The sequence below is a fragment of the Peromyscus leucopus genome, chromosome 8a (assembly GCF_004664715.2).
Source record: "Peromyscus leucopus breed LL Stock chromosome 8a, UCI_PerLeu_2.1, whole genome shotgun sequence".
Classification (NCBI taxonomy): domain Eukaryota; kingdom Metazoa; phylum Chordata; class Mammalia; order Rodentia; family Cricetidae; genus Peromyscus; species Peromyscus leucopus.
This window is the reverse complement of record NC_051085.1, coordinates 4,843,131-4,868,353: the sequence shown is the minus strand read 5'-3', so window position 1 is coordinate 4,868,353 and position 25,223 is coordinate 4,843,131. Positions and strand designations below refer to the sequence as shown.

General features: G+C 39.8%; 1 protein-coding gene and 1 pseudogene across 1 annotated transcript; both read left to right on the top strand.

Annotated features, from left to right (window-relative positions):
• Positions 1–17,672: 17,672 nt before the first annotated feature.
• LOC114684400 lies at positions 17,673–17,964 on the top strand (annotated as a pseudogene).
• Positions 17,965–19,201: 1,237 nt separating this feature from the next.
• LOC114684398 (protein O-GlcNAcase-like) lies at positions 19,202–22,139 on the top strand (the record flags this gene model as incomplete). Its single annotated transcript, XM_037200519.1, has 2 exons — positions 19,202–19,543; positions 21,105–22,139. Coding segments are annotated over 2 exons (1,176 nt in total), but the record flags the coding sequence as incomplete, so codon positions are not given.
• Between the last annotated feature and the right edge of the window lie 3,084 nt (positions 22,140–25,223).

Here is a 25,223-nt window from a genome sequence, read left to right as displayed (position 1 = left end):
TTCTTATGTGATTCTAGATGGAGTCAAGAATTATTTATATTTTGGGGTCCATCTCAGTTACTTTTCTCATTACTGTGACAAAATTGCTGGCAGAAACAACAGAAGGGAAGAAACATTTGCTCTGGCTCAGAGGATAGCGTCTGAGTTGAGAAAGCACAGCATCTGGTTCCATCTTGGTTCATGGTATCAGGAATTTATAACTTCTCATATTTCTTACTGTCTTGGAAGGATAGAAATCTGAAGAAAATGTAACCATGTATAACTCAACATTGCCAACATGGCAATAGTTCAGCTAGTTAAGGATCTATGTCAAAAAGATTCCACAACCTCCCCCAAACACATGACCTCCTAGATATTTTTGTCAGTCAATTGAGCCTGTGGGTAATATTCCATATTCAAATTATTACTAAGGACTGATTTATTGTGAATAAAACATAAATGATTGGGCTACCAAAACTTGCTTTGCTCATATCCATTAGTTTGGAGGCTAAGAGAAACTCTGTCCTAGAACAAGGAGGCTTAGGACTCTTTCTATTATCAGGGCACTTTCCATTTCAAAATCATCTAGATGGTTTGAACTGGACTGCATTTGGCTCAACACCATTTCACTTTATTATTTTCTTCTTTCATGAGAAATTCTGTAAATCATTTTTTTTTTTGCAGAATTCCTCTGTACTTGGCAGAAAGATTTTTTTAAAGGTCCCCTTCCCCATCCTCTCCTTCCAATCCCTCCCTCAATTTACCCCCCAATTCCCTAAAACTGTTATTTTTGAGTATGAGGCTGCTTTAATTGCAAGATGCTGGATCATGCTAGGAAAATCTTCTTGCACATTTGTGGTCCATCCTCTCCTTGAATAAGAATGGATGGAGAAAGTGTAAGTGTCACAGCTCTGAAGGGAAAAGTATCTTTGCAGTCAAGAGCCAAGGAATACCTGCAGCTCTGAAGGGAAAGTTTTCCTAGCAAAAGTGTTACAGCTGTGTTCCTGTTGAGGAGGTTTTCCTCAGAAAAGTGTTACAGCCCTTGCTCCATGAAAAGTTTTCCTAATGCAAGTGTAACAACTGTGCTCAGGCTGGGGAGACTTTGCCCAGCAAAAGTGTTACAGCCCTGCTCTCCTCTGCTCTGCTCTGGGGAAAAAGTCCTTACAGCTCTGCTCTGCTCTGGGAAAGTCGTTACAACTCATCTCTGATCTGGGGAACATGTTACAGCTCTGCTCTGCTCTGGAGACTTATTGGGAATGAAGAATCCAGGAGGGTGGCTACCTCAGGGGGAAAACAACAAAATGAACAGGGTACAGACCTTATATAGTATTTCTTGGGAGGGGGCGGAGCTTTCCAGGGTGGCATGGGGTTGGTGGATTTTGTGGTCTGATTCTGGGGCAAACTCAGGGATTGGTGGCATTTCAAGCCCAGGGACTGGTAGCATTTTGAGTTCAGGGATCTCAGGGATTGGTGGGATCCTGTAGCCTGGGGAAAGCTCAGGGATTGGTGCAATTTCAACCCCTGGTCCTGGGGTGAAGGAATAATGGTCAGGACGTTTTCTTTAGTCCAGGTCTCATGTCTAGTCAGGGGCAGGTTGTTTTTCCTTGGCGCTTTTCACCCTACAGTTACAACGCTGCTCTTCTCTAGTGAACTTACAGCTCTGCTCCCCTAAGAGAATGTTCCCCTGTCAGAAGTGTTATAGCTCTGCCTAGGAGTGGCGAAACTACTCAGAGTTGTGCTCTTGTGAAAGTGCTCATAACAAAACTTAAGAGATTTATTGGGAGGGGAAAATCCAGGAGGGTGGCTTGGCTGCCTCTGCTAGTGTGAGAAGCAGCAGCAACCTGAACAGGATACAGGGCTAATAAAGGGTTTCTTGGAGATGGAGCGTTCCACTGTGGAGATTTCCAGGGTGGGGATTGGTGGAATCTCAAATTCTGAGCTTGAGACAACCCCAGAAATTGGTGGGATTTCAAGTCCTGAGCTTGGTGGGATTCTGTGGACAGATTCTGAGCCAAACTCGGGGATTGGTTGAATTTTGTGCTCAGAAATTGGTTGAATTTCATGTTTAGGGATTGTGTCCTAATTGTGTGGTAAACTTAGGGATTGGTGGGATTTCAAGGCTTGGTTAGGGGCAGGATGTGTTTGGCCTACGCTCTGGTCTCAGGGCCCCAGTATTCTCTCACTGGCCCTTTTTACCCTACAGTGAGAACATGTGGATGTTCAAAGAGCAGTTTAAATGTTTTTATATAACCCATTATTAATTAAAATATAATTACATCACGTATCCTTTCCACTTTATTCTCTCCAGCCCTTCTCTGTCCCTCTACATTTCTAAAAACCATTGTCTGTTTTGCTCAGGATTATTCAAGAAATTAATTGTATTAAACAGTATTATGTAAAAGTTAATATGTTTGCACTAGAAAACATATTTTCAATTATAAAAGATGAATAAATTATCATGTTTGGGTAACAGGCTTCATTCAGTTCCTCTCCCTCCCACTATATCTTTTAATGTACTGAACACTATTTTCTTCCTAAAGAACTTTACACGTTGAATATTTCCTCAGTCGCAGTACTGAACATTGAACTGTTTAACTTTTTATATTTGTATGAGTAATTTTCCAGCCTGTATATTCATGACTGATGCTCATGTAAATGAGAAGGACACATTGTATCCCCTGAAACTGGAGTTATAGATGGTTGTGAATCAACATGTGGGTGGTAAGAACTGGACCCAGGTCCTCCGTGAAAGCAAAGCATTCTTAACTGCTAAGTCATCTCTACAGCCCCTGACATGTACTCTTTTAAAAAACACATTTTGATTTCACATTTACAATAATTGGATTGCAATAAGGGAATATAAATATTATTATGGATGTCACTGAAAACCTGATTTCTAGCAATATAAGATACACTATTCAACCATTTCATGGTATCCTTTTCTAAGTAATTTTCTTTTTGTATTTCAAAGTCTTCCTTTTGGACGTCCATACTACATAGGGTATCAGGATCTTTATTTCTCTGTTCTTCATGAACTGTCACATTAACAACCAGGAATTCCAAGGACTGCCTCTCTTGGTGCAAGTAGAGTCCCACTGAATACAGAAGTAACTCAGATCTAGTGGGATTGGCCCAGAACTAGGAGGGCCAGAACACATGAGTTGCCTAGGGTCACTGGGACTGCGGTGAGCTCCAGGCGCCGCGGGTCAGGATCGCGCTGGTTCCGAGGGCGGAAGTGCGCGCAGGGCTGGGCTCTGACCCTGGTGGCGGCGCTCTGTGCTGCTGTGCGGGCTCTGGGACTTGTGCTCCTTCGCCTCTGCAGAACAGTGTAAGTCAGGCAGGCAGAGCTCGACAGAGAGTCTTCCCCACTGTGGGAAGCCGGAGCAGGGCTGGCACTTCGGGTAGGGCTCCTGTGTGTCCCGGGCGCGGAAGTGAGGGGCGGGGGGTGGCCGGGCCAGGGCTGCTGGCAAGCGGCTGGCAGAAGGAGCGCACCCGGGGTGATGGCAGGCGGGGAGGTGCCAGTATGTGGAGGGGGTGTTGACTAGACACTGCCCCAGAGCCCTTGGACCAGCCTAGTCTTCCCGTTTGGAGTATGTCAGTTCCTTACTAAGGTAGGAAACGTACCACAGAGCCGGAAACTCAAGTTAATAACTTGTGTTTTTCATGAGAGGTGTTTAAATTGTAATTATTTCGGCATGTGTCGATCGTATCTATAATCTTTTCTCCAGGATAAATACCTTCGATGCCATTCTTTCAATCTCAATTTAATAATAGTACTTAATACTTACAAAGACATTTCCTGTTAGTAGAACACTTTCATTTATTTAGTTACTTTTTTTTGGCTTGCTCTCAAAGCATACTCATACTTGAGGAACCTAAGAAGTTGGGAGGCTTGTAGGTTTTTTTCCACAAGCATGTAGCATTTTTTTTCTGAGGAAGCATAGCCATGCCTTCACTAATCAGAACTCTGGAAAATTGTGAAACAGCAGTTAACTATGCAAAGCCGTATAGAATTTACCTGGTAAGTCTCTTGGGCCCTTGATACTGAATACTTGTGTCTGATGGAAATATTCTGATTTCATTAGACTTATTGTTTGAATTTGAGAACAAGGATGTTGACCTTATGGTAGTAGTTGTGAGAGGTGAAAATGTTACACTAAGTTTAAATGTACTTTGAGCCCAGTGTTGTGGCCCACAACTTTAATAACAGCATTGGGGTGGTGGAGGAAGGAGAATCAAGAGTTTACATCCTAATGTAGCGCTCAGCCCTCATCAAAGCAGCTTCTTTTTGCCCCAGATGGAGACTATTGCAGAGATCCACAACTGGTCAAAATGCAGAAAATAAATGACCATGGTTTGCCTAGATCTAATGAGTACATCTATAGTAAAACAAATCAGGGAACATTGTGGAAGAGGAGTCAGAAAGACTGTGAGGGCCAGAGGACCAGGATAACTGTTGCAAGAGTGTCACGTAGATATACCAGGGATGGTGTACACATGAAATCCCAGTAGGATATTATTGCCTAAACAAGACCTGAAAATGTCAAAATCAGTTTTGATTCTCCAACATTGATGGCAGAACTTCACAAGACCCTAAATGAAGAGCTGCAGGCAACCAATGATTGATAAGAAGAATATCAGTTTTCAGGCTGGAGAGATGGCTCAGAGGTTAAGAGCACTGCTTGTTCTTCCAAAGGTCCTGAGTTCAATTCCCAGCAACCACATGGTGGCTCACAACCATCTGTAATGAGATCTGGTGCCCTCTTCTGGCCTGCAGGGATATGTGCAGGTAGAACACTACATAATAAATAAATAAATCTTTAAAAAAAAAAAAAAGAATATCAGTTTTCTCTAGGGTCAACTCCCTGACAGGTTATCCACTGCAGGTGGCCAGCCATAAACCCATGCATAAATGAATAATACCAAGTGGAATTGACAGTTTGTACATATACACAATTTTGTTTGTGTGCATGCACATGAGTGTGTTTCTATGTGTAAAACAATATAAAAGAAAAGGTTGTGAATTTGAGAGGGATAAGGGTGTACAGAAGGTGTGTGAGGAGTGACTCAGGGACAGAAATTATTTAAATGCAGTACTTATATATAAAATTATCAAACACAAGCATACTTTAAAAAAATATCTATTGGTCTTTCTAAAGAAGATGACAGCTCTCATCTTATAATAGGAAATAATCCATTTCAACGTAAGCAATCAACATTGTTGGAGATATCTCCTGGAGTTGCCATCCTGCCCCTGAGAAACCCCACCACACAAGGTATTTAAGATCTGGCTCAAGACTTCGCCTCCTGGTTTTCCCTCATGGTTTCTCCTCTTCCCCTGGGACCACCCAGGAATGCTCTGCTCAGATTAAACCTGGACTTACTAATTTCACCTGATCTGACTTATTACATCGGTGGTGGTGTTACTACCAGGGCATTTAAACTTTTCAGCTGGTGTGTTGGCCAAGGTGAGTTGACTCTTCCTGTGACCACCTGGTGTGACTGTGGAAAGCCAATAACTCCCCCTTGGCCCCCTACTATGCTGGATTGTCTTGCCCGTTTGGACGCTGTTCCTTGGAATTCCCCTGTCCAGAAGATGTTCCTTTCAGGGACAATTCCCCACTGTTTTATAGTCGCTTCCTTGAAATTCTCATAGAATTCTGCACTGAAACCATCTGGCCTTGGGATTTTTTTTTGGGCGGGGGAGACTTTTAATGACTGCTTCTATTTCCTAAGGAGAAATAGGTCTATTTAAATTGTTTACCTCATCTTGATTTAATTCGGGTATGTGATATCTGTCCATTTCTAATAATGCTCAATTGAATCATCACTGAGTCAAGGAAGAAATAAAGAAATTAAAGACTCCCTAGAATTCAATGAAAATGAATGTACAATATACCCAAACTTACAGTACGCTATGAAAGCACTACTAAGAGGAAAATTCATAGCACTAAATGCCTACATAAAGAAGTTGGAGAAATCTCACATGAGTGAATTAACAGCACACCTGAAAGCTCTAGAACAAAAACAAGCAAACTCACCCAGGAGGAATAGATGCCAGGAAATAATCAAATTGAGGGCTGAAATCAATAAAATAGAAACAACAATACAAAGAATCAATGAAATAAAGAATTAGTTCTTTGAGAAATTCAACAAGATAGACAAACCCTTTCCAAATTTACCAAAAGGCAGAGTGATAATATCCAAGTTAACAAAATCAGTAACAAAAAGGGGGACATAAAAAAGACAATAAGGAAATCCAGAGAATCATCACATCATACTGCAAAAATATGTACTTCACAACATTGGAAAAATCTAAAAGAAATGGATATTTTTCTGAATAGGTACCACATACCCAAATTAAAATCAAGACCAGATAAACAATTTAAATAGACCTATATCTCCTAACAAAAAAAAAGCTGTCATTAAAAGTGTCTCAACCAAAAAGAGCCCAAGGCCAGATGGTTTCAGTGCAGAATTCTACTGGAATTTCAAAGAAGAACTAATATCAATACTCATCAAATTGTTCCACATAATAGAAACAGAAGGAACACTGCCAAATTCTTTTCATGAGGCTACAGTTACCCTGGTACCCAAACCACAAAAAGATGTGACAAAGAAAGACAATTACAGTCCAATCTCCCTCGTGAATATTGAAGTAAAAATACTCAATAAAATACTGGCAAACAGAATCCAAGAACACATCAAAAAAGTCATCCACCATGCTCAAGTAGACTTCATCCCAGAGATGCAAGGATGGTTCAACATATGAAAATCTGTCAATGTAATCCAGCATATAAAACTGAAAGAAAAAAATCCACATGATCACCTCATTAGATGCTGAAAAAACCTTTGACAAAATCCAACACCTTTCATGATAAAGGTCTTGGAGAGATCAGGAATACAGAGAACATACCCAAATATAATAAAGGCAATTTACAGCAAGCCAACAGCTAACATCAAAGTAAATGGAGAGAAATTCAAAGTAATTCCACTAAAATCAGGAACAAGACAAGGCTGTCCACTCTCCCCAGTCTATTCAATATAGATAGAGCAATAAGACAAGAAAAGGAGATCAAGGGGATACAAATTGGAAAGAAAGAAGTCAAACTTGTTCTCTTTGCAGATGATATGATAGTATGCATAAGTGACACAAAAATTCTACCAGGGAACTCCTATAGCTGATAAACACATTCAGTAAAGTGGCAGGATACAAGATTAACTAAAAAAAATCAGTAACCCTCCTATACACAAATGACAAATGGGCTGAGAAAGAAACCAGAGAAGCATCACCCTTTACAATAGCCAGAAATAATACTCTAACTAAGATGTAACTCTAAGCAAGTAAAAGACCTGTATGATAAGAACTGAAAGTCTCTGAAGAAAGAAATTGAAGAAGATATCAGAAAATGGAAAGATCTCCCATGCTCATGGATAGGTAAGATCAACATAGTAAAGATGGCAATCTTAGCAAAAGCAATCTACAGATTCAATGCAATTCCCATTAAAATCCCAACACAATTCTTCACAGACCTGGAAAGAACAATACTCAACTCCATATGGGGAAAAAAATTAGGATAGCTAAAACAATCCTGTACAATAAAGCAACCTCTGGAGGCATCACCACGCCTGACTTCAAGCTCTACTATAGAGCTATAGTAATTAAAAAAAAGCTTAGTATTTGCATAAAAACAGATGTGAACCAATAGAATCGAAGACCCTGACATTAATCTACACACCTATAAACACCTGACACAAAGAAGCCAAAACTGTACAATGGAGAAAACAAAGCATTTTCAACAAATGGTGCTAGCATAACTGGATGTCAACATGTAGATTATAAATAGACCCCTATCTATCACCATGCACAAAACACAAATTTAAGTGGATCAAAGACCTTAACATAAATCCAGTTACACTGAACCCGATAGAAGAGAAAGTAGGAAGTAGACTTGAACTCATTAGCACAGAATATGACTTCCTAAATATAACACCAGAGTAGCACAGACACTGAGAGCAACAATTAATAAAGAAACTGAGCCAGGCGTTGGTGGCGCACGCCTTTAATCCCAGCACTCAGGAGGCAGAGCCAGGCAAATCTCTGTGAGTTCGAGGCCAGCCTGGGCTACCAAGTGAGCTCTAGGAAAGGTGCAAAGCTACACAGAGAAACCCTGTCTCGAAAAAACAAAAAACAAAAAAACAAAACAAACAAACAAAAAAAAAAGAAACTGAGAAGCTTCTGTAAGGCAAAGGACATGGTAAATCAGACAAAATGACAGCCCATAGAATGGTAAAAGATTTTCACCAACCCCACATCTGACAGCCAGCTGATATCTAAAATATATAAAGAACTTAAGAAACTAGACATCAAAATATCAAATATCCAATTAAAAAAATGAATGGGCTTCAGATCTGAACAGAATTCTCAACAGAAGATTCTCAAATGGCTGAAAAACATTTAAGGAATTGTTCAATATCCTTTGTCATCAGGGAAATGAAAATCAAAACAAATTTGAGATACCATCTTACACCTCTCAGAATGGCTAAGATCAAAAATACTGATGACAGCTTATGTTGGAGAGGATGTGGAACAAAAGGAACACCCCTCCACTGTTGGTAGGAGTACAAACTTGTACAGGCAAGTTGAAAATCAGTATGGTGACTTCTCAGAAAATTGGGGATCAATCTACCTTAAGACCCAATGATACCACTCTTAGTCATATATCCAAGAGATGCTCAATCATACCACAAGGATACTTGCTCAACTATGTTCATAGCAGCATTATTCATAATAACCAGGACCTGGAAACAACCTAGATGTCCCTGAACCAAAGAATGGAAAAAGAAAATGTGGTGTATATACAAAATTGAGTATTATTCAGCTGCAAAAAAACAATGGCATCATGAAATTTGTAAGCAAATGGATGAAACTAGAAAATACCATCTTGAGTAAGGTAGCCCAGACTCCAAAAAACAAACATGGTACTTACTCATAAGTAGATACTAGATGTAAAACAAAGATAAGAAGACTACAATCCATAGCTCCAGAGAAGCTGGAACAAGGACCCTAAGAGGGATGCAGTGCAGTGCCTTGGGAAAGGAAAACTGATGAGATCTACATGAGTAAACTAGGGACAAGGGGGAGCAATAGAGGGGAGGGAATGGGAGATGAGAACATGAGGAAACAGGATGGTCTAGCTGGGTGAGGGACTGAGTGGGAGAGCAATGAAAGAGATGTATTGATAGAGGGGGACATTATGGGGTTAGGGAGAAACCTGGTACTAGGGAAACTCCCAGGGATCCACAAGGACAACCCCAGCTTAGATGACTAGCAACAGTGGAGAGGGTGCCTGAACTGGCCTACCCTGGTAATCAGACTGGTGAACACCCTGTCATCACAGAGCCTCATCCAGCAACTGGTGGAAGCAGATGCAGAGATCCACAGCCAGGTGCCAGGCTGAGCCCCAGGAGTCCAGCTGAAAAGAGGGAAGAGGGATTCTATGAGCAAGGGAGGCCAAGATAATGATGGGGAAATCTAGAGATTAGTGAAGCAAACTTGTGGGCTATCATGAACTTTAGACTGACAGTTGTGGAGCCAGCATGGGACTGAACTAGGCCTTCTGCATATGTGAGACAATTGTGTAGCTTGGTTGATTTGAGAGGCCCTGGCAGTGGGATCAGGATCTATCCCTGGTGCATGAGCTGGCTTTCTGGAGCCCATTACCTGTGGGAGGATGCCTTGCTCAGCCTTGATTCAGGGGGGGTGGGGGGCTTGGTCAGCCTCAACTGAATGTACCAGGCTTTCCTGACTCCCCATGGGTGACCTTAAACTTTCAGAGGAGGGGATGGGGAGTGGGTCTTGGAGGTAGGAAGGCTAGGGGGGAGAGGGATGCGAGAGGAGAGGGGGATCTGTGGTTGGTATGTAAAAGGAATTATAAAAAAGCTTTAGTTCTGTTCTAGAATACTAATAATGACTTAAAACATATGTGAATGTATTAGTAAATATCAGCAAAACCATTCTAAAAAAACACTTCTATGAAATGACTCATACAAAAATTTATATATTATCATGTGTATGTCCCCTTGGATTACAACTGGTTTTTCTTGTTTAGAGTATCATTTTGATAGTAATATGATCTTACATGAGTTAAGAGGCTTCATATCAATTTTTATAAATTATGGAGTATTCGTTCAATTACTGATTCTCAGTGGAAGTATAAATCACTAATGTTTTTTTATATTTTAGTACATTCAGCATGAATAGAAGTTAAAGTCATAAGCTGTTACATGAGTCTCTTTAAATTGCCTTCCTTGAAGAATACTGAATTCCTTAAGTGACTACTACTCTTACCAGATGCTGTTCAGGTGATTTTCTGGGTTTTTTTCCCAATAATTTTTTAAATTTTATTTCTCATAAAAAAGAAAAAATTTTGACTAAACTTTAGTGAAGATGAATGACAGGTGAGTGACAGAGAAGCTTTAGAGTGACACCGATGGTGTAAGTTCTGAAGTTCACACTTTCTAGGTGTGCAACCTTATAAATATTATATAATAACATATATGCTTTTTAATAGCAGAGAAGGATGGTGGTAAATTTACTATTTATATAACACACACTTCAGTGCTGAACAAATGCCTATTAGTGCCAATAATTGAAACTTCTGGATTTTTTTAAACCAACAATATTATTTTATAAAAATCATTATTATCAATGTAGTCATACAAATAGCTATTTCTTACTTGACAGGAAGGATATGGAATCTTCTTCATTTAAACCTTTTCATACATCTACTAAATGTTATAAGCACACTAAATTCCCCACTAAAAGGGCATTAAATTAGGAATATATGTGCATATTTATAGACACACACACACATATATATACACACACTTGCGCTCTCAAGATACTTAAGAAGTGTGTATATATTAAAAAATATTTATTAATGGTCAGTTCTACACAAACAGGCAAGATATTTAAGTGCTAAAATGTTTCAATTAACTGTTTACAACAGTCATGTATGGAGTGAAATGGGATTCTGAAGTCACTGTGGACCTTCTTTGAAAACAGGGAATTGGTTACTACCTAAGAGACACATTTGTATGGAATGCATTGTGCTATGCTAGAGCATGAAAACAGGAAGTGTAAGTGTACACATTAAAATGCTAATGAGCACAACATTTAGGTACAGAATAATTACAGCTGTTGTAATTTATATCAGGTAAGAAGTCATTGTTTAAATACTTTTGGAATAAAATTGTTTGCCAAGGAACAAGCAACGGGAAAGATTCATGAGAAGTAGCAATGGTTGTAGGATAAATATCTTAGGATTGATTCATGGTGATGCTGGGAATCAATGCCAAGGACCCAAAAGTTTTAGGCTAGTGTTTGACCACTGAGTCGCATCCCTAGCTTGTCTTACTGAAGCTTTATGATCTATATTGCATGAGAAAGCCAGCACATTCCATTTACTTCCAAGAAGATCCCTCCCACATGCATGGATCCATGCATGTGATAGAATTGTTATCATGTTCCCACTTTCCTAAATATCTTTTTGAGTCTCAAAATATACAGTTCATAGAAACGTCTATTGATTTCCTCTTGGAAATGTGTCATCCATCCCACTCCTTAAGTACCCAGGAACTTAAGAGGTCCTCTAAGTCCAAAGAAGTCAAATGTCTTGCATATGTCAGATGGATGTGGCAGACATGAGGAAAACTAGTCATTATTTGTTCATGGTGATGTGGTGTCAGTAAGCCTTTCAGTCCAATGTTGATTAATTTTGACTATCAAGCTATATTTACAGATTATGATCTCTGAATGATTATCATAATAGTCCAAGGGCCTTGAAAGCCAAGTAGTCCACATGGCCATGTGTTCATTAAATCAAAACTGTTTTCATTATAATAGTACTGTGCTCTGTCAGCCAAGCCTCTAAGATTTCTCTACAGCTATTGCTAGGCATCAGAACCTTATCAGGTATTCAAAGCAGTCAAGCATCCTAGAAGACCATCACAGTTGATTACTTTGGAGGAGTCTCTCTTTCCTGCCATCAAATGGATTTGTGAAAATACTAAATTATCACATGGATCCAAACACTTGCAGAAAGAGGCCAGGGATGCTTCCCCTCTTTTAAAATAACCAGGAGACAAGGGTTCCTGTACATAATCCTCTGTAGCACCATCTGTGGTTGGGACAGATCTCTATCACCTTACTCAGGGAAGGTGTCAGGAAGTGATTGGCCTACCAAGTACTGTTTCCATATTAAGGAACATTTCCCAAGACACTTGAGTCTGTGCCTCAGAGTTCATGGTATTTTCCAGCTCTGCCTCAGCAGAAAGACATTGAATTTAATTTACATTAACTATAGTTAATAGCTAAATCCCATCCCATCTCACCAGTGTGCCTATGCTTCTTTTCCATGTCACTTGGTGATAAGCTGGCAGATCTAGGATCATCATGAAAAAATTCAACTAGATCAATGTCTCATTGCTGGGCAAAGGAAGAACAGCAATAGACCAACACATGCCTTAGAATTTATTAGTGCTGTCAACTGGGCTGACTCTTTAGTTCAGTAGTAACAATTTCTGATATCTGCAGCATTATAAAATAGCCCCATTGATGAATTACACAGTGGTTTTCCTTTGGGATTCTAATCATTTCAAGACTGAGAAGCAAATTGTACACTGTTTTACTCTTTCTGTCCAAATGTTAATTTCATGAAGTTTTCATAGGAACCTGGTGAACTAAAGTAGTAAAATCTTGAGGTTTGGAGTTTGGAACCTAAGAAAAATTCTGCCCTAGAACACAGAGACTTGGGACTCCTAACATCAGGGCACTTTTCCATCCTAGCATGATCTAGTATCTTGCAATTAATGCAGCCTCACAATCCAAAATAACATGCTTTCTGTCAGGTACAGATGAGTTCTGCAAAAAAAATTTTACAAAATTTCTTGTTGAAAAAGAAAAGAATAAAGTGAAATGGTGTTTAGCCAACAGAAACACAATTCAAACCATCTAGATTATTTTGACAGGATGGAAAGTGCCTAAGCATAACAACTCTGCACAGGCAGGACAGGGTTCTACTAGCAAAAATGTTACAGTTCTGCTCTGGGGAAAGTCATTACAGCTCTGCTCTGCTCCAATCCACTCTGCTCTGCTCTAGAGAAAGTTTTTACAGCTCTTCTCTGCTCTGCTCCGCTCTGGAGAAAGCTGTTACAGCTCTGCTCTGCTCTGCTCCCCTAATGGAAAGTTTCCCTGTCAGAAGTGTAATAGCTCTGCTCTGTGTAATGCAAATACCAATTGGTCTTAATGATTAAAAACCCAGAGTCAAATATCAGGGTAAATGCTGAAAGATCAGAGAAGCAAAGGAGTAGCCACAGTCACCTCTTACCTCTATGACTCCCCTGACTGAAAAGGGGCCGAACTCCTATCTCTGACTGCCTTATATTCTTCTCTCTGCCCAGCCACATCACTTCCTGTCTCCTGTCTCTACAGACTTACAGATCTCTGTGGTTAACTAATGGTAGTTCTACCCTCTGATCTTCAGGCAAGCTTTATTTTTTATAGCACAAACAAAATATCACCACATTTCCACCTTTTGTCTAAAATTAGAAAAGAAGTTAATAACCAATATAAGAAAAACTATATACAGTAAGTACAATAACCATAATATATACAGGCAGAAATTACATCCACAATGTCTAGTCCATTAACAATTGACAAATTCAGAGAAAATACTCCATTTTCTATCCTATTTTGGTGAGTCCAAAAGGTTGTACCTAATTCACTTTCTATTGTAATTTGTATTACCAAAACTTTTAATGTCTCTCAGCCCTATATACTTTACACCTCTTTAGTGAATTTTTTTTCTGAATCTGGTAAACAAGGAAACTATAACTATCTAGTCTTCAATTCCCTCAGAGACCCAAAGGAAATAATATTACCTGAGTAAGCAGGAAGTAAGCAAGCAACTTCCAAAAAATGTGAGAAATGACAGAAACAACTGGCTGCCTGGACAGTCACCCAACTATGGTGATATTTTATTTGTACTGAAATGTGATTTTATTCGAATGTTAATAAATAAAGTTGTCTGGGGTCAGAGCTAATAGCAAGCCATAGCATAAGTCTGGCAGTGGTAGCACATGCCCTTAACCCCAATCACATAACAGGCAGATCTCTGTGTGTTCAAGGATACCACCAGCATAGAGACACACGCCTTGAATCTCAATACCAACCATAGAAGATCTGGAGGTCTGTATAGATGGGAAGTGATGAGAAGGTCATGTGTTTGGGTTTACAACCAATGAGATGGCAGAACAGAAAGTCTATAAGAAGACAGAGACACAGGAAGGAGGTCTCTTGTGGAGGGAAGGACAGGAGCAGCAGTGAAGGGTAAGGTTTTTAGCTCTTAGCTATTACTCTGACCTCTTGGGCTTTGATCTCTGCATTGGCTCTGTGTTTCTTATTTAACAAGATGGTTACATCTACATCTGGCACCCAACATAGCAAGAATTCATTAAAAACTGTTTGGCTTGGCTTGGCGGGTCCAGTTTCCTACCTGGGTGGCTCAGCTACCTAGCTCAGGCCCAGCTCCCTAGCTCAGGCCCAGCTTGGCTTAAGTCTGAGGCCTGACTGACCATAGTTACAAGTGGTTACCCACAGCTGGAGCTACATGCTTAAAGCCGGTACTACGAACAACTGAGGCCTGTCCTGCTGTCTGTAAAGCCAGTGCACATGATCGGAGCTTAAGGAAGCCAGAGCCAAGCCTTGACTCAGCTCAAGCAGGAACATGTGGCTGGATTTAAGCTTTTAGCCAGGACTCATGGCTATGCTTTCTTGCTTGTTTGTTCTCTCTCTCTCTCTCTCTCTCTCTCTCTCTCTCTCTCTCTCTCTCTCTCTCTCTCTGGATTCCCACCCCAGACATTAGGTAGCTGTTTTGACATTCCCTCCCTCGGATTTCTACTGTTCTACACAGACTTGGTAAGTCAATTAAGATATCAGATATTTTAAAAGAAAAAACTATTTAAAAGAGAAATTTTTTCCATATTAAAAAAATGGGTTTTATGTGTACATTGGAAGAAAATTGGGCTTTGTTTGAAATTTTAGGCAGTCTGACAATGGAACAACTAACTATATGAGAAGATTAATGTTGATTGAATTATGCACATTATTACTTTTCTTATCCTTATTTTACTATTTAAAAAGATAGTTTTTAGATAAACTTTAGATAGTTTTAGAAAAACCTGTTAAAATGAATTATAGAGAAATTCAGGTTCAGACAGAAGAAATTAACAGTGAAGCTGTTTCAGGATTGGATTATAAGGTTACAGAAAGAAAGCCTATTTTCACACAATCACCCTTAATTTATCCGGCAACCATACAGCAGCTACCTGATCAAGTGAATACACAAAATATTTGGACTCCAATTGAAATGTTAGATTTACAAAGGTTTAAGGAGGCAATATTATCTTATGGCATGCATTCCCCATATATAAAGCAAATGTTAAACACGTGGTCAACTTATAAAATGATTATACCACAGGACTGGCGAGAGCTGGCACATGCTGTTCTGGAACCCGGACAACAGCTCCAGTGGCAAATGTGGTTCAAAGAGGAAGCAAAATACATAGCAAAACAGTGTAGGGATAAAGGTACACAAGTCTTCCAGGATCAGCTTGTTGGAGAAGGCCAATATTCTGCAGTACAAACACAATGTTTATATGATATCCAAACCTTAATTCTATGTCAAATGGCAGCCTTGAATGCATGGGACAGAACTGAGGAACCAGGAAAGAAAACTGAGTCATTTACAAAGGTTATACAGGGCCCAAAAGAATCTTTCACAGATTTCTTACAAAGACTGACTTCAGCAGTAAAGAGAATGGTCCTGAATTCAGAAGCCAGTCAGATAATAATCGAATCTTTGGCTTTTGAGAACGCAAATGCAGCATGCAAGAGAATAATCAGGCCATTAAAGGCAAGATCTGTACCCTTGGAAGATTGGATTAGAGACACAGTTAATGTTAAGGCTCATGACCAAGATGATATGTGGATAGCAGAAGCAATTTCAAGAGGTTTGAGGAACGTCAGATGTTTTGGATGTGGAAAGCAAGGACATTTGAAAAGGGACTCTATTCAGGGCATTCCTAGAAACAATGTATCTTCAAGGAACATTGGCAACAGAATGTCCCTTCCTTCTGGAGTATGCAGAAGGTGTGGTAAGGGAAAACACTGGACCAATGATTGTAGATCAACAAGGGACAGGCAAGGTAAACCTTTGCCTCAGTCTTCGGGGACACTCCCAGAGGGACCTCAGGCAGGTCCCCACAGCAAATCCAGTTCAGACCTTTCCTGCAGTCATAGAGGAAACCCCTACTCAGAGCAATTAAATAACCAAATGCCTATTGGGATAAACCAGGCTGGCTACTCAGGATGATGAAACAGAACAGAAAATTCATGAGAAAACATAAAGAAAAAATTTTGGCAAACTTCTATAAATGAACAAAGACCAAAATTAACAATAAGAATAAAAGGTGTTTTGTTGTCTGGTCTGGTAGACACGGTTGCTGACATGACCATAATTGCACCAGAATTTTGGCATCCAACTTGGCCTCTTCAGGAGGTAAACATTTAACTGTTAAAAATTGGAACATTATCTCAAGTGAAACAGAGTGCAAGATGGCTTGAATGTATAGATCCAGAAGGACAGAGAGGAAAATTAAAACCATATGTGGCTAACATAGCTATGAACCTGTGGGGTCAAGACCTGTTGCAACAATGGAATACTCAGATTAACATCCCTCCAACCTCAGAAACAAATCATAAACTAGCACATGTTTCTGAGAGAAATATTAGAAGGTATTATTCTAGTTAGTGGTCACCAGCCATCCATATTATGCAGGAACAGGGCACAACAACTAATAATGTTCCAAAGACACCAACAGCTCTACCTTTAAATTTTTTAACAGACAAGCCTGTATGGGTCCAGCAATGGCCTTTAACAACAGAGAAACTACAGGCTTTAGAAGAGCTGGTAGAAGAACAGTTAAATGCTCAGCATATTGAAGAATCAACCAGACCTTGGAATTCTCCTGTATTTGTTATTAAAAAGAAATCTGGTAAATGGAGAATGGTAACAGACCTTAGAGTAATTAACAAAGTAATTCAGCCAATGGACTCTCTACAATCTGGGATGCCTTTGCCTACTCTGTTACAAAAAGGATGGCCTCTCACAGTTATCGATTTAATAGACTGTTTCTTTTCAATACCCTTACAAGAAAAAGACAGAGAAAGATTTGCTTCCACGGTGCGTGCTTACAATAATTCTCAACCGGTTAAAAGATTTCAATGGAGGGTCCTCCCACAGGGAATGTTGAATAGCCCAACCCTGTGCCAATATTTTGTACAACAGCCATTGGAAGTGATACGTAAAAAAATTCCTAAATCTATAATTTATCATTATATGGATGATATTTTACTAGCTGACTCAAATGAAGATACTTTAGAAAGAATGTTTGAAGAAGTAAAGAAAATTTTGCCTTGCTGGGGATTACAAATTGCTCCTGAAAAGATACAAAGAGGGTCTCCCACCGCCCCCGCGGCAGGTCGCAGCAGTTCGTGCAGTGGCGGCTGAGGCAGTGTAGCTCCATGATGGGTTCGGCCTCAAACGTGCCTCCCACCCAGAGCCACCACTATGCCCAAGAGGAAAGTTGGAGCGGCGAAGGCGGAGCCCAAGAGGTACTCAGCAAGGCTTTCGGCCACGCCCACCCCTGCCAAGGTGGATGTGAAGCTGAAGAAGGCCACTGGAAAGGATAAACCATCAAACAAAAAAAGTGCAAACAAAAGGGAAGAGGGGAGCAAAGGGCAAACAGGCTGAGGTGGCTGACCAGCAAACCACAGATGTGCCTGCAGAACATGGAGAGGCTGAGAACCAGAGTCCAGCCTCTGAAGTCGAAAAGAAAGAAGCCAAGTCCGACTAACCATCCATCGTGTCTATCAGAGTCTCCACCTCCCTTCTTGTACAATCCAGAGGAATATTTTTATCAACTATGTTGTAAATGCGAGTTTTTTAGTAGCTCTAGAAACATTTTTAAAAGGTGGGAGGAAGTCCCGCCTCATCCCATTTTTTAAGTGTAAATGATTTTTTAAAGAGGTTAAATCACTTGCTGGTTGTTTATTTTTTGGTACACCCAGAAAATAGCAGGATACTGAATCAGGAGAGGCTGTGACTGTCTCGGGGGTCACCATAACAATCCGTAGAGGGGGCTAGCTTTATATCCTACAACACAAAGCATACTTGGAGTCTTGGTTGTTCATTTGTGTCTGGAATAGTTTCAGTTATTTCTGGTCTTGTGTTTCTAGTAGAACTGTATCCTAAAAAACCACTCCTCGGTCCTTGCCCTGTCAGAACTATCTCTGTTCATGGTAGTCCATTTTCCTAACAATTGTGATAATGTGCTGTGAAAGATTGAAATTTTGAATATGTACTATATGTGGCATAAAATTGTGAGTCGGTGGAATTAAGGATTATGAGGATTAATTAAGGATTAATTAAGGAATTAAGGATTGTTATGTGAGGTCTTAGGGAAAACTTGCCAAGTTTAGGATGGAACATCACTGGAATAAGTTCAAAGAGAAAAAATACATGGCTCTTTTGGGTACGTGAACACAATGTATGACTCTTAGAGTTTGGGTCCATGTTTTAAGAATTGAAATGTCTGTGTACTCAACCAATAAAGTCTCAGTTGTGAAAGAGTAAAAAAAAGATACAAAGAGGAGATTCTATTAATTATTTAGGATATAAAATAGAGCAACAAAAAATTAGACCTCAAAAGGTGCAAATTAGGAGAGATAGACTACAGACTCTTAATGACTTTCAAAGATTATTTGGAGTCATTTCTCATCTACGAACTATTGTTGAGGTAAAAAATGATGAACTGAATAATTTGTTCAAAACGTTAGAAAGTGACAAGGACTTAAATAGTCCAAGAGAATCATCACCCGAAGCTGAGAAAGAATTGGCCTTGGTAGAAAAGAAAGTACATGAAGGACACGTGGATTGAATTGATCTGAAGCTGGATTGCATTTTGGTTATTTTACCTTTTAGGCATTCTCCCACAGGAATATTAATGCAGAGGGAAGATATTAAATTGGAATCAATATTTTTACCAAATAAACCAATGAAAAATTAAAAACTTATGTGGAAAAAAATCTCTTACTTCCCCTATGCAGACTGATGACCAGACAAACAAGGAGCAGTTTGTGCCAGGTCCAAATGAGAAGCCTCTGTACACCGCAGAGCCCGTGACTCTGGAGGACCTGCAGTTGCTTGCTGATCTCTTCTATCTTCCCTATGAGCACAGACCCAAAGGAGCACAGATGTTACAGGAATTTCAGTGGCTTCGTGCCAACAGTAGTGTGGTCAGTGTCAACTGCAAAGGCAAAGACTCTGAAAAAATTGAAGAGTGGCGGTCCCGAGCAGCCAAGTTTGAAGAGATGTGTGCGCTGGTGATGGGGATGTTCACTTGGCTCTCCAATTGTGCCAACAGGACAATCCTTTATGACATGTATCGAGGACTATGGGGGTCCAGCCCCTCAATAGTCCCCTCCCAGGGTCCGCGGAAGGCTCTATCAACCAGCAGAGAATCTTTAGGGTCGGTAAATCAGTCTACGCACTCAGAGTTCATTGATCCATTCGCTTTAATTCCTCTGGCATAACATCCTTTATACACAGCCTCAGTTCTGTTCTCATGTCTAGCTCCTTTCTTGCCCAATTTCTCTCTATATTTATCTACTGTCCCCTCTATGTTCTATCTTAATTCCTTCATCTAGTTCTGTCCCTTCTAGGTTCTCATCTATCTAGTTCTTTCCCCTATCAGCTCCTCTCCTGTCTCCTTCTCTCTCATCTGGCTCTTCCTCATCTTGTTCTTCCCCATCTGGCTCTTCCTCATCTTCCATTTCGTTCCTCTAGTCCTCTCTTTTAGCTCTTCAATCTAGTTCTTCCCCATCTCAGCTCGTTCCTCTCAAGTTCTTACCCATCTCGTTCTTCCATTCTCTTCTCTCTTCTCTCCCCGTGTCCCCTGCTTTACAGTTATATATCTCCCCAAAATCACAATCCTCCCCTCCACCCAGGACACTCAGCCTGAACTTCCTCAGGCAGTGATTGTCCACTATCAGGATCAAATGGAGGGTTGATAAGAATTACAAAGAAGGGCACTAGTTGTTAATTACCATTTGTGACCCAAAGGGGAAGTGACTAATGAATCAACTAAAGGCTAAATATGGGTAATATCTAAGAAGAGGGGTCTTACGTGCACAACTATAACCTTAAATGTGTTTGGTAAAGGATGTTAAAAATCTATAAGTTGCTAGGTCAATGGGAGAAAATAAAACTGTCTTCTTTTTTCCTGTGGCTCCTATCTGTCCAAGCTGTCTGCCGTTTTTCTGCAGGGTGGGGGAAAGTGTGCTCAGTATCTAGGCAACCTGTGTACAGCTAGATGCCTCTGGTGATACAGGGAGGCTTGAACTGGGAGTTCTGGCTGAGCATAGCTGTTAGCACAGAAGTTTATCTAAATATTCCTAGAAGTGGTTAGGTAAGTAGTTAGAGGTCTATAAAGTTAGTAAGGCTGTAAGAAAGGAGGGGTCTGAGCTAAATTGTGTAAAGCTATTACTTAATGTCTACCTGACCTAGGCGGTGTCCCCTTGTGGAATTTACCTTAAGTCAGGAGACTTGCATGTGGGCTGTTATCATTGTTAGTCCACCTGGGACTAACAATGGGCGCCCACCTGGGTGGTGTTTCCTGTAGTCCTTGAAAGTGGCCAAGGGAGATAATCTGATTCCAGAGAAAGCCTTTCCTGAGGCTGTTCTCCAAATACCTGGAATGTGTATGTCCAGAGAGTGCTCAGTCTACACTGTTAATCCTTCTTAGGGAAAAGTCAATTGGGAAAGCTATGAAGGCACACATGATTTTCATAACAGAATACAGCTGATATATAACAAGCCAAGTAACACCAAAAACTCCTTGGGATTTGGCTTCCTCTGGAGGAATTCCATGATCCCTCCAGGTAGTGACTTTGCCATAACCAGCTGAGTTCTTATGATATATTTCTGCGGCCCGCAGCAGACATGTACTCCTATGTGTGGGATATCAAGAGTATAATGTCTATGGTGAAGTCTTTTGTACAGTGGTTAGGGTGTCGTAGTCATTCTTCAGCACAGTTCTTAATTGGAGACCAAGAACCCTGGGCCTTTAGAGGTGGTCTAGCAGGAGAGTTCCAGCGTTTGTTGCCAATTGATGGGGCAAATGATCTCTTTTTTCAACCACCCCCGCTGACTCCTACCTCCAAAGTATATACTATCAGACCTTATTTTCCTAAAGATGAGGCTTCCGTGTACAAGATTTGCAGAGAAATGTATGATGATGGAGTGGGCTTACCTTTTCAGAGTCAGCCGGACCTTATTGGAGACAAGTTAGTAGGAGGGCTGCTTTCCCTCAGCCTGGATTACTGTTTCGTCTTAGAAGATGAAGATGGCATTTGTGGTTATGCCTTGGGCACTGTAGATGTGACCCCCTTCATTAAAAAATGTAAAATTTCCTGGATTCCCTTCATGCAGGAGAAGTACACCAAGCCAAATGGTGACAAGGAGCTCTCAGAGGCTGAGAAAATAATGTTGAGTTTCCATGAAGAGCAAGAGGTTTTGCCAGAAACTTTCCTTGCCAACTTCCCTTCTCTGATAAAAATGGATATTCACAAGAAAGTCACTGACCCGAATGTTGCTAAAAGCATGATGGCTTGTCTCCTGTCTTCACTGAAGGCTAATGGATCCCGGGGGGCTTTCTGTGAAGTAAGACCAGATGATAAAAGGATTCTGGAATTTTACAGCAAGTTAGGCTGTTTTGAAATCTCGAAGATGGAAGGCTTTCCAAAGGATGTGGTCATACTTGATCGAAGCCTGTGACATTGGTTGGCACTGTCAACTGTCCAAAGTCTTAGCCCTACCTTGTGGTTGGTGGTGGAGATCTTCACACAGTTCAGTCTCTGCACGGGCAACAGATCAGCCGGTTGAATTGGAAACAAGATGACTGTAGAACTCACATCACATTTTCAGACCGCTCACTGGTTGGAAGAAGATAGTACTGCTGCAAAGCCTGTGTGGAACAGATATGGGGGGCCCCTCCTTTGGGTTAGGTATCAGGACCTCTTACGGAGTTCTTAAATAAATGTAGTCAGCACTATTTTCTGCAAAAAAAAAAAAATCTCTTACTTGATTTGGAAAGGAAAATTGAGACTTCGTCAATTAGCAGGAATAGACCCAGCAGAAATTGTTGTACCTTTAACTAAGGAGGATATTGAAATATTATGGACAGAAAGTGAACCTTGGCAAAGAGCTTGCAGTAATTTTTTGGGAGAAATTAACAGCAAATATCCCAAAAGCACTAGAATTGATCTTATAAAGAGAGCTGATTGGATTTTGCCTCAAACTGTAAGGGGAAAACCTATATCTAGAGTTCATACATTTTAAACAGATGCAAACAAACAAGGAAAGGCAGGTTACAAATCAGAAAATTTAAGTAAAGTGGTTCAAAGTCCTTATAATTCAGTTCAAAAATCAGAATGGTATGCTATTCTGTTGGTATTAATGAATTTTTCAGAACCTCTTAACATAGTTACTGACTCTCAGTATGCTTTACTGAGTGGTATTACATATTGAGACTGCAGAATTTATCCCTGATGCGTCAGAATTAACTTCACTATTTATTCAGTTACAAGGTACAATCAGGAAAAAGAGTCATCGTTTATATATAACTCACATCCAATCCCATACGGGTCTACCAGGCCCTCTAGCACAAGGTAATGATGAGATTGATAAATTATTGATAGTAAATGTGCTGGAAGTCTCTGAATTTCATTTAAAAATCATGTCAATAGTAAAGGTTTAAAAAATGATTTTTCCGGGGCTGGAGAGATGGCTCAGCGGTTAAGAGCACTGACTGTTCTTCCAGAGGTCCTGAGTTCAATTCCCAGCAACCACATGGTGGCTCACAACCATCCGTAATGAGATCTGGTGCCCTCTTCTGGCCTGCAAGCATGCATGTAGGCAGAACACTGTAGACATAATAAATAAATAAATAAATAAATAAATAAATAAATAAATAAATAAGGATTTTTTCATAACCTGGCAACAAGCCAAAGAAATAGTAAAGAAATGTCCTACTTGTTCCTTTTACAATCAGACATGATTGCCAGCAGGATGTAACCCAAAGGGTACTCAGAGGAATGAAATCTGGCAGATGGATGTGTTTCACTTTGCAGAATTTGGAAAATTGAAATATGTACACAATACCATTAATACTTATTCAGGGCTTCAATGGGCAACTACTTTGAGTTCTGTAATCACTCATTTGCTAGAAGTTATGGCCATCATAGGTATACCTGCACAAATTAAAACTGACAATGCTCCAGAATATGTCTCTGTTAAAATGAAAGAGTTTTTTGCTTATTACAGTATAAAGCATATCACAGGTATACCACATAATTCTACAGGCCAAGCAGTTATAGAAAGATCAAACAGAACTCTAAAGGATATGCTAAATAAACAGAAAAGGGTAACAAACCCCCAGAAATAGACTGCATAATGCTCCATTAACTTTGAATTTTCTCAATGCCAATGAGAAAGAACAACAGCTGCAGAGAGACATTGGATAATAGAAAAAAACTACAGAATTGAATCAGCCTAAATACTTTAAGGATGTGCTGACCTCAGAATGGAAACCAGGATATGTGTTACATTGGGGACAAGGTTTTGCTTTTGTTTCTACAGGAGAAGATAAGCTGTGGGTCCCATCAAAATTGATAAAGGTTCGATTTGAACAAGAGAGACCTCTTAATTAGAGGAGGTGATAGTTTATCAACCAGCATAACCATCCAATTTAAACTTACTTAGACCATTACAACATGCCTTTTCATTTAATCAGATAATAACTTGCCAAAAGACAACATCCACAAAATTAGTCTTGGGGAAAGGTTTTTGTTTTTGTCTTTTAGGAGAATGAAGGCTAAGGAATCTGAAGAACACTGGACAAATGAGACAACTGAAGAAAAAGGACAAATCATCTATCCCAGGAAACAGATTAAAATGGCCTATTGGTATATCACCTACAAAATTTTATAAGTCTTCCTAAATGTTTGTTTCTGCTCTTCTCTAAAGAAATTTAACACTATTGGTCTTCTTGTAGTCCCAGTTCAATTAAAATTTAAAGCTGACTTTGGAGTTGGAGAATGGCTCTCTCCTTCTTTAAACTCAAGCATGTTGTTAAAAGGAAAATGAAAATGCCCTGTATCATGCCAGAAGAAAAGAACCATCTTCTGCTATGGGACAGGAGAAAAAACAAATTAATTAAGGTACTATTCTATTACTTATCTCAATTCTTTGATTCTATTCTGATTCTTTAAACTTAAAGTATGAATTTTATATCAAATTTACAAGATTTATATATATATATATATATATATATATATATATACACATTTTAAACTTTGTTAAGATATGAATGGTCATATAGAGTACTAACTAATTCTAGAAAAAAAGGCTTCAATTAGCTGCATATACATGTCTTTGTGTTCAAATCTCTTACTAGTTTTCTGCAGGAAATCACCGCCAGGCCTAACATCAACTGAAGAATCCAGGAAGAAGATAGGGCCCCACAATAACAATTCCACGTGGACAATAATAACATCACTAAGCTGACAAACATCATCTACAGATCAGCTTTGGACTACAAAGTGCTCAGAGCAATTTTGAGATGGCTAGCTGAGATGATCTAGTTTCAAAGACTAATTGAATAAGGACTTGAGATAAACTCTGAATTTCGGCATTATGCTCAAACTGGACAATGAAAGATATAGTTACCTTTCCTAGAATTTGACAATTAACCTAAAATTTTTCTTTTCAGAATAAAGATCAAGATGAGGCCTCACAACAACAACAATTCCACGTGGACAATAATAATATCACTAAGCTGACAAATATCATCTACAGATCAGCTTTGGACTACAAAGTGCTCAGAGCAATTTTGAGAGGGATAGCTGAGATGATCCAGTTTCAAAGACTACTTGAATAAGGACTTGATCTTCCTTCACCCATACCCAGCAGGAAGCAATTTTAAGAATACGACGCCCACATTCTCAAAGAGGTGGTGTGGGGCAGGTGGTTTTTTTGGTCTTTTAATGGGTTTTGGGTCTG